We start from the raw sequence: 15,362 nt of genomic DNA on the forward strand, positions 1-15,362 counted from the left end.
TGAGCTTCTACCCACACGTTCAGTTCAGCTGAGGTTCTGTGTTAGATGTTAATAAAAGTGCCTTGGGTGTATATATCTCCCTAGATGTTAATAAACAGTGCCTTGGGCATATGTATCTCCCTTGCAGGGCTCACTAAAGAGAAATATGGCCAGGACAAGACAAGACTCAGGCACTCTTGGCCTCCTTTGCTGAATCCCATGATAACACTTAATATCATCAATCAATGTCCTAAAAATGTCCTTCAAGATCCTTCCAGCTTTGACCCTAATTTAGTTTTTCCATTTTATCTTTCACTCTTTCCCCTCACAGACCCGACCATGGAGCCACACTGCCTGCAGGTCTGTATGTTCTGCACTTCCAGCTGTGGAAATCCTCGCCACTGTCCATGGTCCAGCCCTTCAGCTTCTTCCTCTATAAACCTCCTTCACCCTTCCACAGCCCCGAGCCTCTGTTTTACAGTACTTGAGCTCTACTTTCTTTTTTCTTTTTTTTTTTTTAAAGATTTTATTTATTTGACAGAGAGAGACACAGAGAGAGAGGGAACACAAACAGGGGGAGCGGGAGAAGGAGAAGCAGGCTTCCTGCTGAGCAGGGAGCCCGATGCGGGGCTCGATCCCAGGACTCTGGGATCATGACCTGAGCCGAAGGCAGACGCTTAACGACTGAGCCACCCAGGCGCCCCGAGCTCTACTTTCTACTACAGTTCTTTATATACATGCTTTTAGCTTTCCTTTTTAACCAACTACAAGCTCTTTGGGGGCAATCTGCCTGATTCATCTTTGTATCTCCTGGAGTGCTTTGTATATTGTAGGTACAGTGCTTAATTTAATGAACATGTATTTAGATTATATACTGTAAATTAGCCCCCCACACCTGAGCATTACCCCGCACCTGCATTGGGTCACTGCCTCACTTCTCATAGAAGTTCACTTCCCTGGACTAAATCTGTGGTTTTACATTAAGCCAATGCTGGCTGCTGACACTACACGGTACATTAGGAAAGAGGCTTCATTTATTTGACAAATGATCATTAAATACCCACTGTGTATTAAGTGAGATGGATATAGTGGTAAAGAAGAAATACAACATGGTCCCTGCTCTCTTACACCCTGCAGCCTAGTCAGAAATATATACTATATGAGATCTATTCTTAACTGATAGGGAAGTGATAAGTAACATAATGATCAATTCAGTGACCTACAAACACACAGAAATGAGGATCCTAAGACAATACACACTAAAAGAAAACAATCTATTATTCTTTAATTTCCTGTTCCATTCTTGGCAAAAGAGTTGCCTGTAATAAATGTGGAAGGGGAAAAGATAATTTGCCCCATCTCTCCTTGGACCCAGCATTCAATCTTGCTCTAGCCCATTCTCTAAGGAGATACGTCTTGAGGTTATCCACCTCAGCCTCTCTCCAGTCTCAGCTTCCCTGGGCTGGAGGGTTTCAGTGATGACTCAGGACCCTTGGCTCTATTAACTCCTGGGATCCAGGCTGCTTTATAAAATGCGTGGGCCTTAGCTTCTGTCTTCAAAATCTTCCCTGTCCACCAATCAGGAGCTTCTGGTCCCTTTCAGGCAGGCACATCACAGCTAACTAAATATACTACCTTAGGTCTAGGTGCTTGCTTAGGAGAATGGCTCTGGGGTGTTCTTGATTTGAGGAGGTGGCCCTCATATTTTTCCACGGAAAAACTGAGGATTTTAGGGCATCCATGTCAGCCGTCTGTTGGGACAAGGCTTAACAGTGACTGGGATGCTTAGAATGTGACAATTTGGTGATTTAAATGTTCTATGTCCATGCCATATTTCACTTTTTCTTCACTTCACTTTTTCTTCCCCAAACAGCAGGCATTCTCAAAGTGTGGTGTAGCAACTCCTGGGGGTCCTGTGATCCTTTTAAGGGGGCTCAAGAGGTCAAAACTATTTCATAAATACTAAGATGATATCTGCCTTTATCACTTTCATTTTCTCACAAGTATAGAGTGGACTCTGGGAGCCTGACAGTTTCACAGTATTTGGACTTTCCTGATGAGCTGGTAGTGATAATAATGTATGTGATTTTTTAATACTGTGTGTCAGTACTTGGAAGATCTGTGTAACTCAGTGAACCAGTACTTCCCAAATGATCAGTGCATGATACTACAAATCATTCATGAGTTATAGATCTATGGTGCTAATACAGCAAAGGATTCTTATTTATTTATTTATCTTAAAAAGATTTATTAATTTCAAATTTTTTTTGAGCGAGCAAGAGAGCGTGAGGGGGAGGGGTAGAGGGAGAGTGAGAAAGAGAAAGTCTTAAGTAGACTCCATGCTGAACCAGATGTGGGGCTCGATCCCATGACCCTGAGATCAAAATCTGAGCTGAAACCAAGATTTGGACGCTCCATCGACTGCGCCACCCAGGTGCCCCAAGGTCCTCAATTTTTAAGGACATCAAGGGGTCCTAAGACCAAAAAGCTTGAGAAATGCTGCAAAGGAAAAATTAAAATACTATGAAAAACTAATAATACTTACTATTTATGAACTGTCCTAAGCCCTATAACAAAAGCAGTAATTTTATAGAGAAATGAGTAGGAGATGGGGTGGGCAGATGTCTTAAGGGGCTCTCTGAAGATCTGGCAATAAAGGAGACGGACATACACCTGAACTGGCCATGGGAAACAGAAGCCACATTCACTGGTGAGCCAATAAGAGAAGACCATGTATGTGTGGTGGTGAGTGGGGAGGGGTGGCTATATACCGTAGTGTTCAGGAGTACAAGCTCTGCGGTCTGAAGGACCTCGTTCAAATCCTGATTCTAACACCTATTAGCCATATGACCTTAGGTGAGTTAGTTAATCTCTCTTGGCCTCAGTTTCCTCAGTCATTCTTCCAGATAAAACCAGAGAAACTGCAGAATAGTCCTGGGACAAAGAATATGACTTCCATGTGGGGTTTCTCAGCAAGTCTTGGCAGACAGCCATGCCCTCTAGGAATCTACAATTTTTTTCAGATGGAGAAATGAGAGGAAGTGAACATTTTCATGCAAAGCAGGACATTTCAGAAGCCCAGTTTTATTTTTTGAGCTAGGGAGCAATCAGTGCAACTCTGTGCTAAAGCCTATAGATTAATCAGAGACCATTCAATAACAGCACTAAGGTATTCATTAACTAGCTCAATGACGGCTCTCAAGACAAGGGTTGGATGACAACAAAGCTGAATCACACTTTTTCCCAAAAAAAGCTGAACTAGGAGAAAGGTGAGGTGAAGGTGAGACAGAGAGATGGTTCCAGGCCACAAAGAAGTCCCAGAAGAGGTGAAATCAGATTTATAAAAATCCCCCATTCATTTGTCCAACAAATATCTGAATGCTAGCCATATGCAGGCCCTGCTTTTAGCACTTTATCTGAGAGGAAAGAATATGAGTCCATGCAGAGTAAAAAGCAACACATAAAGAGGTATGTATAAAACATAATAGAAAGATGAAATGGTAATGTCCAATGAAGTGTGGAATGGGGGAGGTCAGGGATGGTTTTCTGAGAGAAGGATGTGAAGAATAAGTATGGTGTGGACATTGAGAGAAAAATAGGGCATCTTAGAGAGGGGTTTCTGGAGCAAAACTGAGGGTAGGAAACAAACATATGAGAAGCATCTAGCAGTTCATTCTAGTGTAAGCGCAGGGTGCCTGACAGGGCGCAGTGACTGGGGACTGAGAAGACCAGAAGAGGGGGCTGCTAGGGCTGCCAGCTACAGGGCTGGCGCTTTGTTAGTAAACAGAGTGAATTTGATTAGGATAATTCCCTCTCCCATTCTTCATGATAACTATTCTACACTGTCAATATTTTCTTTAAACCCCCTACTCAATCTCTCATTCCCTCCAAAAGGACTTTGAATTTCCTGTATTCCATATGGTATCCATCCTTATGCTGGACTGAAATATGTCTTTAAAGTTCTCAATGACTTATATTGCCAAATCCAGTACATATTTCCAATTCTGAGCACATGAAGCATTTCCATTAAATTTCAATCCATTGATCACTCCCCTGCTTTCTCCAACCTTTGTGCTCTCCGGGCTTCACTGAACTGGTTCTCTAGGCACTTCTGATGACCATTCATTTGTTTTCCTTCATGAGCTCCATCTCCAATGCCCATGGACATCAGTGGTCGTGTCCCTAGCCCACCATTCCTTTCTTTACCTGACACAACCTCTCTGAGTATCTCAAGTCTCACGGTTCCAGTCACCGTCTCTCACCTCAGAACCTCTTCCCAAAGCTATCACTTGCCTGTCTGTGTGTCTAAAAGACCTCTCTACTTGGTTATCCAACAAGTAATTCAAGCTTGGGGTTCCATACCGGAAGTTACTTTTCTTCCAAATCTGGCCTGTCCTTTCTTCTGTCCTACTGCTCCCTCACCAACAACACATACATTACCTAATTCCCATTTGTCCCTTATTTACCTTCCCAAGAAAGCTGTTGCCGAGCCTCCAGGCTGCAGTAGATCTGTGCCCTCTAAAACACTCCAGCCTAGTGCAATTATGTAACAATATGGAACCACCGATGCTATTACAGAAATTAGTGTTAGAGGCCGCTTCACGACAGGGATGGTGTTTGAACCCCCATGAATCTCTAGGACCCGTCATAATCCCCGACGCATGACAGGCACTCCGTGACTGCTTGGGAGTGAATAATGAGAGCTCTGTTTTACTAAGAAGCGCTCTGTCAATGGTATAGAAAACATGCAGGAGAGGGAGAAAGATCAGAGGAAACTAACCTGCATTGGCTAATTGTAGTAGAATGAAACAAAACAAAGGTCTCAACTAAGGATTAACAGGATAGAAAGAAGGGGATGATACGAGAGAGATTCTGCTGTGATAAAATGAACAGGACTAGCAGAGACTGAACTGGGAGGTGAGAGATACAAGGGAGAGGCACAGTGAAGCATCTCTGGGAGATAAAAAAAAACACTGGGTACTCTGCCATAAAACTGGTAACTGTAATCTATTCTATACCATACAAACTTTCTAGCATTTCCTTAAAATGGGGAATTAAATGGCCTAAGAATTGGATTTTGGTGGTGTTCTTTGAAATCCAAAAATAGGTGTTATGTAGTATTATTTATAGTAACAGAATGCTCAGCAATTATCCATAAGTCCTCTCCTCTCTCTTTCTCTTAGTTTCCCCATTTATCAAAGTTGGCTACAACTGGAGGCTTTTAATCTACCATAGGTTAATTTATCAGCATGACACTATATCTAGAATAATTAATTACTAGAATTTGCCACACTCAAATAAGGTGACCTAAAGAGTTTCAGAACTCTTTTTTTTTTTAACCTATAATTATATGCAGTTCTTAAACAGAGATGTTTGAAAGCTAAATTCTGATGTTCCAAGGTTTAAGGAGAAAGGTACTTCCTGAAGTTTCAGAATGGAAGGCCCACTGGTGTGACACGGATCTTCCAGCTGAAGTAAGTCTGCCAAAGGTGATCACACGGTCCTAGGGCTGGCTAGAGCAGTTGGGGGTGGGGAGGACAGCCTTGTAGCAGAGGACCATCCTAACACACCCACAAAACCTGCCTCTAGAGAAGAGTATGGAGCATGGAGAGGTAGGCCAGAGGATGTAGGGAAGGGGCTGGAAAATGAAGAGCAGACAGTGAATTCGAGAATCAAGTGAGATTAGGAAAAGCAGAATTTCTTAGGCTTATTTGACCCAGCGCAGAGAGTTTACCTGATTCATGATGGAAAATTTCCTCCCGATTCTGTTGTCTGGCAGCCGAAAGCCCTTCCTCCTCATACCATCTTCTGACTCCGACTTAAACACCTTCTCAGGATCCCCTTTTTCCTCTCCTTCAGAGAGTTCCTTCTGCTTCCTCTTCTTTCTCCTGTTACGTCTTTCTTTGGCACTCTTGGAACTGAGTTTAGATATTTCAGAGGAGCTGCGAGGAGAGCCTGCCCCTTCTTCACCTTCTTCCTCGATGGCATCTTCTGAGACAGTGCCTGCGGAGGTTGCCATTGCAGCAGCCTAGGGGAGGAGCCACAGTGGCAGGCCGGTCAGAAGCTGTTAACTGGAGCCCCCCGAAGCCACGTGACCAGTGCAGATCACTTCCTTTCCCACATGTGGGGGAAGCAGAGGAAAGGAGGAAGGCGGACCAGCCCGTTGAGGAGACTGTGGCCAGGACCTGGCTGTCTCCATTTTCTGGTTGATCTGTGTTATGGCACATGGCCCTATGTAATCAGGGCAGAACCCAGTGGTGAGAACTCTGGGATTTATTCTCTCGAGTTTCTCAGACAAGAACTTAGCTGCCTTCTTGGTACCAAAAATTTCTTTGGGGCAAGTCTGAAAATGAATGCTAAGAAACTATATTATATATTATGGGCCCAACAGTATAAAAACATTTGTGTATTTGGATAAGGATCAGAGAGCAAAGTGTTAGGGTGGTGGGATCACTAGTCTGTTTTTCAAATTTTACTTTACTATCTTACATGTGTCTTCTTTTCAATTACAGCCAATATTTTCATGACTGCAGAGAATCTCTGAAGGAGATCCTAACGATTTCCTCAACAAAAAGGCTGTGCTTACATGAGACACCATATACCCTGCTCTGGCCACTTGTCTTCCTCCCAGCCACCAGAGCAGATGAACACTAAACAGTTGAGAAATTCAACTAGAGATCATATTAACAAACAATTGGGCCATTAAGACAAATGGAATAACTGGACCAACCATCTGCAGTTGTTACTTGGGTTATTTTAATCAGATTAATGACTTCTGTTTGACCATGTGCCTAAAAAAGATCAACTGGAATGACAATCAGATGGAGCCTTAGTCATGGTGATCTGGCAGGAAGTTACTGTAGCAAAGAATTGATCACCAACCTGTGCCTCTTCCTGTTGCTTCTTAAGTTGCTCCAACATTGCTTTGAATTCAGCCTCTTTTTGCTCTGCCTCCTCCAGGGTTGCCTGATTCTGCTCTTCATAAGCCATGGCCACCACAGCCAAGATCAAATTCACGAGATAGAAAGATCCCACAAAGATGACCAAGACGAAGAAGATCATGTACGTTTTCCCAGCTGCTCGTAAAGTCTGTCAAGACAGAAACCATTTTCTGAGTCACGTGCATCAAATGAACCAGGCTGAAAATAACTCATGGGATAATACTCCTCTGCAGGGGCACCACTGCATTTTGAGTAGAACAGTCCTTTATTGGGGCGCTGGGTGGCTCAGTTGGTTAAGCGACTGCCTTCGGCTCAGGTCATGATCCTGGAGCCCCGGGATCGAGTCCCGCAAGGGGCTCCCTGCTCAGCAGGGAGTCTGCTTCTTCCTCTGACCCTACCCCCTCTCATGTGCTCTCTCTCATTCTCTCTCTCTCAAATAAATAAATAAAATCTTAAAAAAAAAAAAAAAGAACAGTCCTTTATTGTGTGGTGCGCCTTCATATTGCAGAGCACTTAGCATCCCAATGGCCAAATGGCTTCCTCTATTCCTCAACTCAGAGTAAATGTCACTAGTACCTCCCATTCATTGTGACAGAAAAAATCCTCTTCCATTTCCAAATACTCCTAATATACTCCTTTCATGGAAAAACACTTGATTCTTTTTTTTTAAAGGAAAAAATGCTCTGAGCTAAGAATTATATTTGACTTTGTTAGTTGGTTCTAAAACAAGTATAAAGAAAAGAATACAAGACTTCAGCTCATTTATCTACGGGTCCTCAAAGAGCATTAATAGACAAACTTCAACTTAGGGATCAGGTCCAAGTCACAGAAAGTCCCCATCTTAAGTGACATCCTTCCTTATCCTTCAGTAAGAAGGTGGGTTTTTAAAGAGGGATATGGCATAAAGAACAGTAGAGAGAAAAGAAGATCCTTGGACTATTCCCTTCACTCTTAGTGAGCAAACAGACATCAAAGAACACTTGGGTTTTAGGTTATGTATATGTGACCCACTATTACTTAGTTTTCATTGTTATTCTTTTCAACCACAAATATTTAATGGAACTTAGCAACAACCGTAAATATTTCAGGAGAAAAGATTTGAACCTAAGAGAACTCTAGGCTGTCCAATGGAAAGTAAGAATTCCTTATGGGATCTGAAAATTAGAAGCTTCCCTTCAAGAGATCCTTCATGTCTGAGGGAGACATGTTTCTCATTCTCAAACGGGCATCACCAAATGACAGAGTCAAATAGAAAACAATGAATTATCATGGAATTTCTAAGCTGGAAGACCCTTAGCAATCACCCAGACTTACTTCTCCATCACCACCAGCAAAGTTAAATGACTTGCCTACAGTCACCAAGATAGCCCAACAGAATGGTAGACCTTTTTTTTTTTTTTGAATCTGTCACAACCTGCCTGAACAAGTTCAGATGTGTTACAAATCTCACAAATGTTGATACGTTGAGAATCCAAGATCCTTGTGGATAGAAATCTCATCCTTATAATGTCTAGCATAGTGCCTTGTACAGTATGTTTAATTGATATTCCCTAAAAAGATGTTCTAAGCCAAAAATCTGAGAAGAGAAATACTGCAGATGGTCTGGTGAAACAACAGGAAGTAAACAGAGATAGCAGATTCCCAGGCCAGGGAAAAGGCTGTCAAGACCGTGAGCCTCTACAACTACACGTGACTGGCTACTAAAGAAACAGGGACAAGAGCTGGGAGAATTCATTTAATTTTGTAAACCAGCTGACTCTGAGAAACAACATCCTATAATCCTATATAATATCTTCCCTGAAGGTCTCTTACACAGAATGTCTCCAAACCCACAAACCCTCATGCAAATTCTGTCACCAAAGAAAAAAAAGGCAGACTCAAAAAAAGAGGTGTTACTACTTACCAACTGATACAAGTTTTCCCAGTAGTCCTGGGTCATAAGGCGAAATAATGCCAAGAAGGCCCAGCTGAAAGTGTCAAAGCTTGTGTAACCATAATTGGGGTTCCTTCCTGCTTTCATACACTGGTATCCCTCTGGGCATTGCCTGAGAAAAGAAAGGGAAGTTGAGGGTTTTTCAGTATAATTCTACCCAAACATCAACTCTAAGCTATCTCCAGGACAGTGGAGATAATAAGTAACCATCTAGAAAGTCAGGCCAAAAAAATAGGTATTAAAAAAAAAAAAAGGAAAAAGAAGAAAGAACAAAGTAGTTAGGTCAACTTTTTTTTTTTTTAAAGATTTTATTTATTTATCGTAGAGAGAGAGATAGAGCACAAGCAGGGGGAGCGGCAGGCAGAGGGAGAAGCAGGCTCCCCGCTGAGCAGGGAGCCTGATTTGGGACTCAATCCCATGACCTTGAGATCATGACCTGAGCCAAAGGCAGACACTCAACTGACTGAGCCACCCAGGCGTCCCTAGTCAGGTCAACTTTAAAGGAAAAAAAATGATGTTCTGGGAACAGCCTAGGATCAGAATCACCAGGCATGCCTCTTAAAAATGCTGATTCCTATGTCCTACCCAGACCTAGGAATAAAAGCTCTGGACATGGGAGCCATGAATCTGCATTTTAAAGAGGCATGCCAGGTGATTCTTATGCACGCCAAAATTTGAGAATCATTGTTCTAGATTTACATCAATGTGCAATTCAACCAAATTCATCTTAGCTACTATCCCAAATGACAAATGGCCAGCTAGAAGTTCCTCTTAATCATCTGTTCTCTCTCTCTTTTTTTTTTAAAGATTTTATTTATTTATTTGACAGAGAGAGACACAGTCAGAGCAGGAACACAAGCAGGAGGAGTGGGAGAGGGAGAAGCAGTCTTCCCGACAAGCAGGGAGCCCGATTCAGGGCTCAATCCCAGGACACTGGGATCATGACCTGAGCCGAAGGCAGACGCTTAATGACTGAGCCACCCAGGCGCCCCTCTCTCTTCTCTGAATACGCAACCTTAATGACAACCTAAGTCATACTGGGGATTTCAGTGACCTTGGTTTTATCAGTTCTCCTGCTTTTAGATTCACCTGATAGTTATTTCAATGTAATTTCTAGTATCTACTTTGATAGAGAAATTAAACGGACTTCTAGTTGTCATGGTCATCTTAAAACACTAATTCCTAGAGGACCAATATACTCTGGATAATGATTTGACACCCTCACATTTATATAATTTTCTGTTTACAAAGCACTTTCATGTATGTTATCTAATTGGATCATTAAAATAACCCTTTGAGGAATTGAGAATGTGACTTATTAAATCCATTTTATAGATGACGAAATTGAGGCTCAACTAAGTTGAAAGGCTTGCCAAAAGTCTCAAAGCTAAAAGTAGCAGAATCAAGATTCACATTATGTTGCTATAAACTTGTGTTCATAGCAGCATTATTCACAATAACTAAAATATGGAAGCAACTTGAGTGTCTGTTGGCAGATGAATGGATAAACAAAATGTGGCATACAGAAACAATGGAATATCATTCAGCCTAAAAAAGGAAGGAAATTCTGACATATGCTATCACATGGGTAAACCTTGAGGACATCATGCTAAGTGAAAGAAGTCAGTCACAAAAAGACAATCACTGTATGACTCCACTTACATGACGTATTTAGAGTGGTCAAAATCATAGAGACAGAAAGTGGAATGGTGGTCACTAGGGGACTGGGAGGGGAAGATGGGAATTTAGTGTTTAATGGGTACAGTCTCAGTTTGGGAAGATGGAAAGTACTGGGGATGGATGGTGTTGATGGTTGTACAACACTGTGAATGTACTTAATGCTACTGAACGGGACACTTAAAAATGGTTACAAGAGTAAATCTTATGTTCTACGTATTTTACCACAATATTTTAAAAATGGAAAAAAAAAAGGGGACCCCTGGGTGCCTCAGTTGGTTAAGTGGCTGCCTTTGGCTCAGGTCATGACCCCAGGGTCTGGGGATCCTGTCCCACTTAAGGTCCGTGCTCAGCGGGGAATCTGCTTCTCCCCACTCCCTCTCCCCTTCCCCCTGCTTGTGGGCTCTCTTTCTCAAATAAATAAATAAATAAATAAAATGTTTTTTAAAAATGGAGAAAAATATTATGTTGCTATTCTGTTCCCTCCCCATGCCATCAGGCCTGCTATGTTTTGGGTCATCCTTGGTACTAATCTATCATCAAGGCAGTGTCCCTACTCTATATTTTATTAATCATGTTATAATAGAATGAGGGGAGTCTACAAGAGACAGGCAAGGTATCTGGTGTTATAGACTCTATCCTTAGCCTTTTACATTTTTAATTTTGGCTTGAGACTATAGGCACATTCACCTACTAGTGAAATGCCAATTTTGGATGGACGAATATGAAACAGGAAGAAACTCTGAGTCAACCAATATGTCAGACCCAGTTAGGATCTACTACATGAGTACAAAGAAAAGTGAAAATATTGCCCATTTTCATCTGACACATTATTTTAAGGGAGAAGAATAAAATTAGGCGAGCTACTTACCCAGCATCAGAACTGTTCCCACAGAGTAAAGGTTCCAGCATGCCAGGAACTGTGTAAAAATTTGCTAGAAAAGTTTAAAGAGCAGGAAATGAATAAGGCAGATTTAAGTGAATGAGAGAATAAGGTTATACTGTTCCTAACTAGCCCCGGCAGAAACAGTCACTGATTTTAGCTCATATAAATCTTTTCTGACAGAGTAAAACCTGGTAAGAATTCTTTCCCATTAATTATTTTCTTATATATACTTAAAAATGAAAAGTGCTACCATATAGCCCTAATCCAAAGTCCTTTTCACAGATACTTGGCCTCCACTCATATTTGACATCTATATGCTACTTTCTGGTGCTTGAGTCTAAGGAGTCTGAAAGTGAGTTTTCTGAGCTCTTTACTCCTCCATACAACTTTAGCCTTCTATCCTTTAAACTTCTCTTTACCAAAGAGAGGCTAAAACCCTCACTGATCACATTACATTGTCCTGTATTAATTAGAAGGCATGTTTCCCCTTTATGTGTCCCTGAAATTGCCTTTGCAATAACATTTTTTTAATGGCTACTTAAGTGCCTTTAGTTCCTCCAGGGTGATGAACAATGATATTGCTAAACTTTCCCAATTATTTTATGGAAGTACTACCACACCAAATGTTCCTTAGTGCAGACCCAAGTGCTGTGGTTCCTGAAATGAAATTATTAAAACCCCTTCACTGAAAGGGGCTCAAATGGTTACTTAGAGATTTACCTGACTTCCCACACCAGGCTGACTACTAAGGTCATAGTAACATGAAGAGAGCTTACGAGGCATTTTCTGAACCATCTGAGGTAACCCAACTAGGGCAAAAGGTATTTTTATCGAACTCCTAAGCCTGATTTTGAAAGCAAAAGTTTAGGGGTGCCTGTGAAAAAGCTATAGAGTTTCACGTTGGGTTTTAAAGGGAGAGAAAAAACCCAGAGACGCTTCTGAACACAGTGTTACCCCGAGGACAGGGAATAACCTCAGTAGCACTGGACTCCTTTCTGGCCCCAACTACTTTTTAAAGCCCAGTGATGGCATCAGACCATGTAAATTAGAGACAGACTTGTCTTTTGCCCCTTGCAGAGAAGGGGCCACCTACTTTTATTGTTGATATATTCTTCCCAATCAAAGCCTTTGGTGCCATTTTCCAGATAGCTCTCGTTGAAGTTTATGGGCCACACAACACACTTATTTCGCAGGTTGCCCATGAACAGCTGCAGTCCAATCAAGGCAAAGACACTCAGGCAGAACACTGTCAGAATCATCACATCGGACAGCTTCTTCACTGACTGGATTAGGGCACCCACAATGGTCTTAAGGCCTGAGGAGATAGAAGCCCCAGAATCAGAGTCACTTCAGAGCCCTCCCCACCTCCCCCAGCCTCCCTCTTAGCTACTGGCTTCTACTCCTCCCCACAGCACCACCCTTGAACCATGGCCACTCTCTCTCTTATGCCGTGGGAATAACAATGGGTCAGCAATATTATCAATTTTTCCAGAAGTATTAATTCTTAAGTCAATAATTTTTAAGAAGAAAAAGAAAGTTCCTTCTCCAACATGCGGCTCTTTTCCTCCTGGAAGTACTCTCCTGGGTCTGACTGCTGCTTAGCTCCTCAAATGAGTCAGGCTCTTACTTGCCTCAGAGCATTCATACATACTCTTCCCTCTGTCTGGAATGCTTCCTTCCATTCCCCTGTCCTACCCGCCTAACTCCATTTCATTCTTCAGGCTCAGCTTAAATAGCAATTCCCTCAGAAAGCCTTCCCTGACTTTCAATTCTTCTCCCTCCCCCATTATTATTAATAATTTAATAGCACCTTATACTTTCCTCTATAGCATTTATCATGCTTATAATTAATTATTTATCTGTCTCATTCACAACTGTATCTAGACTGCCTAACCCACAGCAGGTACTCAGTAAATATTCACTGAATAAACAAATGAGAAGATCAGGGATTGAGGAGGTCTCCTGGCTGGACAGAGAACTACTGGAAAGTTTAAAAGCCAAGTTGTGAGAAAGTACGATAAATATTTTCCCAAGCGTTCTGGAAATACCAATGTATTGAAAAGGTTAATTATTATCAACCCAGTATTTACAGTTTGCCTTTCCATTTACAAATACACCTTCTCTGGACCACATATATGCCCTGTTCTCTACAACTGGCTTTTTTTCTGTCCTAGATTGAAAACAAAACAAAACAAAATCTAACCCACTTGAATTTGAGGTTTAAATACAAGCCACTGGTTCAAATTTGAACCTGCGTGTAGCTTTCTCAACTATAAGGGAGGTATCAGTGATAGGAGACACAGGAAAACATGGTGGTGGGTTCATGATGTTTGGGTCAAAACGGATTCTGTTTAAGACTCTCCTGGGCACGCTCAGACATCAGGCCATCCATAGGAAATGGCCAACAAAGCACTGAGCCCTCCAGGGAGGCCAGTGTACCAGGACAGACGGAAGGCAGTCCCAGTGCCTTGACACATAGGACTCAAGAGTGATCTCACCCATGATCCACTTCTGAAGGCAGGAATATTAGACTAAAATTCAAGAGAAATCCTAATCTTGGCTTTGAAGTGTGAAGCTAGGTGTATAATTACTACTCTTAACTAAGTTAGACCACTTACTAGTATGACCTGAGCAATATACCTAACCTCTTGGAATCCTAGTTTTTTCATCTTTAAAATGGGAATAATTATGTTGACCATCATAGGGCTCTTGTAAGGATTAAGCATAATTCATATAAGCACCTAACACAGTACCTGGTACACAGTAAATGACTTAAATGTTAACCATTTTTGCCTGAACCTCAGTTTATTCATCTATAAGAAGGTATTTACAACACCCATCACCGGGTTGTTGTGAGGCTTAAATAAGATGATGAACGTAAAATACCAAGTATAGTACCTGGCACTTAACACTTGCGAGCTATCACTATTACACACATTGCCCTCATCAAAGAGATATGATTGGGATAATGACACTGCATGGCTAACCTCGTATCATGGTGATCTAATGGGGAGTATGGACATGACAGCTCTTTGCTGTGTTTTGCAAGTAATCACCTAGAATTTTTAAAGTAGAATTCAACAGAATTTTCTTTTTTTTTTTTTTAAAGATTTTATTTATTTATTTGACACAGAGAGAGAGAGCACAAGTAGGCAGAGCAGCAGGGAGAGGGAGAGGGAGAAGCAGCCTCCCCGCTGAGCAGGGAGCCCGATGTGGGGCTCGATCCCAGGACCCTGGGATCATGACCTGAGCTGAAGGCAGACGCTTAACCGACTGAGCCACCCAGGCGCTCCCTCAACAGAATTTTCTATCTGAGTCCAATAATAGTAATGCATGCTATGCCTAGCATAGGACCTGACACAAAGCATGTACTTAACATATTTTTATTTAAAGAGCAAATGAATGAGAAATTTTCTTTCCTCTCACACAGATACCCTGAAAGGAATCTAAGAGGAAATAAAGAAAAAAGAGCTATGAATTAAGATTGTAGAGACACAAAAGTATGCAAAGGCCTGTGTTTTCTTATAGAATGGACCTTCCATGGAGACGGCGGCCACCAAAGGGATTAGGAAGAACTTGTCTACATTCAAGGCATAGGACACAAGACATTTCTAACCTGATTCTTTTCTCCTCATAAGACTGTGCAGGGGCACTTGGGTGGCTCAGTCGGCTAAGTGTCTGCCTTTGGCTCAGGTCATAATCTCGGGGTCCTGGGATCGAGTCCCACATCAGGCTCCCTGCTCCGTGGGGAGTCTGTTTCTCCCTTTCCCTGTGCCCCTCCCCCTGATCGTGTTCTTTTTTTCTCTCTCTCTTAAAATAAAATCTTAAAAAAAAAAAAAAAAAGACTGTTCAAAAAGAGCATCAGACAGGAAATCAGAAAGTAGGAACTCCGGTCCTGGCTCAGTCATTAGCTATGACCCATTGTATATCAGAACAAATTCAAGGT

The 15,362-nt window shown here is 41.9% G+C and overlaps 1 protein-coding gene across 9 annotated transcripts in view; it reads right to left on the reverse strand.

Moving 5' to 3' along the window:
- Positions 1–15,362, reverse strand: part of SCN8A (sodium voltage-gated channel alpha subunit 8) — a 115,885-nt gene that overhangs the window by 64,675 nt on the left and 35,848 nt on the right. For all 9 annotated transcript variants that reach the window (XM_035002630.1, XM_035002637.1, XM_035002636.1 and 6 more), the window contains exons 6-10: positions 12,510–12,731; positions 11,402–11,465; positions 8,824–8,965; positions 6,862–7,068; positions 5,714–6,007 (exon numbers count right to left, since the gene is read on the reverse strand). In XM_035002630.1, coding sequence (XP_034858521.1) covers positions 5,714–6,007; positions 6,862–7,068; positions 8,824–8,965; positions 11,402–11,465; positions 12,510–12,731 — 929 coding nt within the window. The remainder of the gene's footprint in view (positions 1–5,713; positions 6,008–6,861; positions 7,069–8,823; positions 8,966–11,401; positions 11,466–12,509; positions 12,732–15,362) is intronic.

This window comes from Mirounga leonina, unplaced genomic scaffold (assembly GCF_011800145.1).
Source record: "Mirounga leonina isolate KUSES-001 unplaced genomic scaffold, KU_Mleo_1.0 Mir_126, whole genome shotgun sequence".
In the NCBI taxonomy this organism is placed as follows: domain Eukaryota; kingdom Metazoa; phylum Chordata; class Mammalia; order Carnivora; family Phocidae; genus Mirounga; species Mirounga leonina.